The 1,814-nt window shown below is 33.1% G+C and overlaps 1 protein-coding gene across 1 annotated transcript in view; it reads right to left on the bottom strand.

The window, feature by feature from the left end:
• The window catches only part of LOC119675801 (arrestin domain-containing protein 17-like), a 7,483-nt gene extending 6,222 nt beyond the window's left edge, over positions 1-1,261 (bottom strand). The window contains exon 1 of the mRNA XM_038087012.1: positions 1,228-1,261. Coding sequence (XP_037942940.1) covers positions 1,228-1,261 — 34 coding nt within the window. The remainder of the gene's footprint in view (positions 1-1,227) is intronic.
• Between the last annotated feature and the right edge of the window lie 553 nt (positions 1,262-1,814).

The raw sequence follows: 1,814 nt of genomic DNA, 5'->3' as shown, positions 1-1,814 counted from the left end.
TTTTAACAAAAGATGGGAAGACTCAACGATATGTAGACATCTGTATGCAATCTGGCCACTTTCCGATAAAAGGAAATCGAAAACTCTAATTGAGATGACCCGCAAGGACATTGGTCTTCTGGTAGGGTTGACTACAGGACACTGTAAACTAGGGAACCATGCTAGAAGACTGGTTCTTCCTTTCAACCAAATCTGTCGTAGCTGTGGGGAGGACGATGAGAGCGCATCTCATCTTTTGTGTTTTTGTCCAGCTCATGCACGTCGGCGATTTAGTACTCTAGGCGCCCCCTTCCTTGAGGACCTGGACCAGTTACAGGACCGGGCTTTAAATAGCATTTTATGCTTCGCAAAAGGTTCTAGGTGGTTTTAAACCCTGAGGTTTTTTTTTTATTATTTATATACGGCATCACAATGGGCCAATGGGCCTAAGTGGATTCACTAGGGATTACCGGTATAACCTAACCTAACCTATTGTGTCTTTTAAACAGAAAATTAGTTCTTTTGATTTTATGTTAATGGAATGTAACATTGTCCGAACGCTTTCCATGAATTCAGATAGATTGATTCGATAAATATAAACTATATATAATAAACTATATAATATTGCGTTTATACGACATAAGCTTTGAAGATGAAATGTGATTTGTTAGAAAATATAATGGATACACAAAACTCAAGAAATCCAAAGATTTTTCTATAATATATTTTATCATTAGAAATAAACTAAATAATAAACCATGCACATATATAATATATCATAAAAAGCAGATTTTACAAGAATAATAATTTGTAGAAATCAAGTGATTTATAAATAATATTTAATTATTTTTAATTTGTGCACAGAAGTAAATTATATAATTTTTAATTGTAGCACCACCTACTTATGAGACAGCAATGCACATGATGGCAGGAAAAATTAACCAAGAAGAACAAAACGATTATGGACCTTTGGAATTTTCGCCAAGATATCCTGTGTTTAACATACCGCGAAATATCTAATTCTAAAATGAGTATAAGTGATATACTAATTTGTTATTCATATAAAAGTTGTTTAAACTTTTTTTTGATATTAATCTTTTTTATTTAATTTATTATTTTCTAAAATAAATATTCGAACATTTTTTATTAAATGACTAATTGAATTAATGTATATAATTTCAGCTACAGTTTAAAAAAATTTTAAATATATTTACTTGTACAAACTATACAAGATTTAGATTTATATACCTTCAAAACCGCAATGAAGATTCTTTATTGCCATTTTTTATATTAGTATGATCTCTTAGGATTGGCCATAGCTTTGACAAATCAACAGATTCTATGCTATTTACGTGAAAGAGTGAAAGCGTTGCGATAACTGACAACACTTTCACTCGGAGGTATCTATTGCCCATTGCGACACCCTCAAAGTTGCTTGGGAAAGGTGAGTTACACTAAATGTTGTTACACTTACTGTTGGTATTGTCAACGTTGAATCACTTGGTCTTCCAGATGAGGTTTATTAGATCCGATATGTCTATTTTTATTATCGCTTTTATGCCAGCGAAGAAAGTTTGCCAGTCTCCATGACATTGAAGTCGCTTCATCTGTAGTCCCGAACAAGGACAGTCATTAATGAATTTTATTTCGTCGTCACCGTTGTAACCCTTACACAGTCCACTTTTCAGGTTATGCTCCAGCTAAAGCTTCGGTGCAATGGGTGATGACTATGGTATAAGGTTCTAGCAACCTCTCAGTTTTTGGGATTAGTCCACAAGTCATTTGTGATCACAATGTCACCTAAATAGTATACTCAATGTTATTTTTATCATTGA

Source organism: Teleopsis dalmanni, chromosome 2 (genome assembly GCF_002237135.1).
Source record: "Teleopsis dalmanni isolate 2A chromosome 2, ASM223713v2, whole genome shotgun sequence".
NCBI classification, from domain to species: Eukaryota; Metazoa; Arthropoda; class Insecta; order Diptera; family Diopsidae; genus Teleopsis; species Teleopsis dalmanni.
Note: the sequence above shows the minus strand (reverse complement) of the source record. Positions and strands in the feature narration are given on the sequence as shown.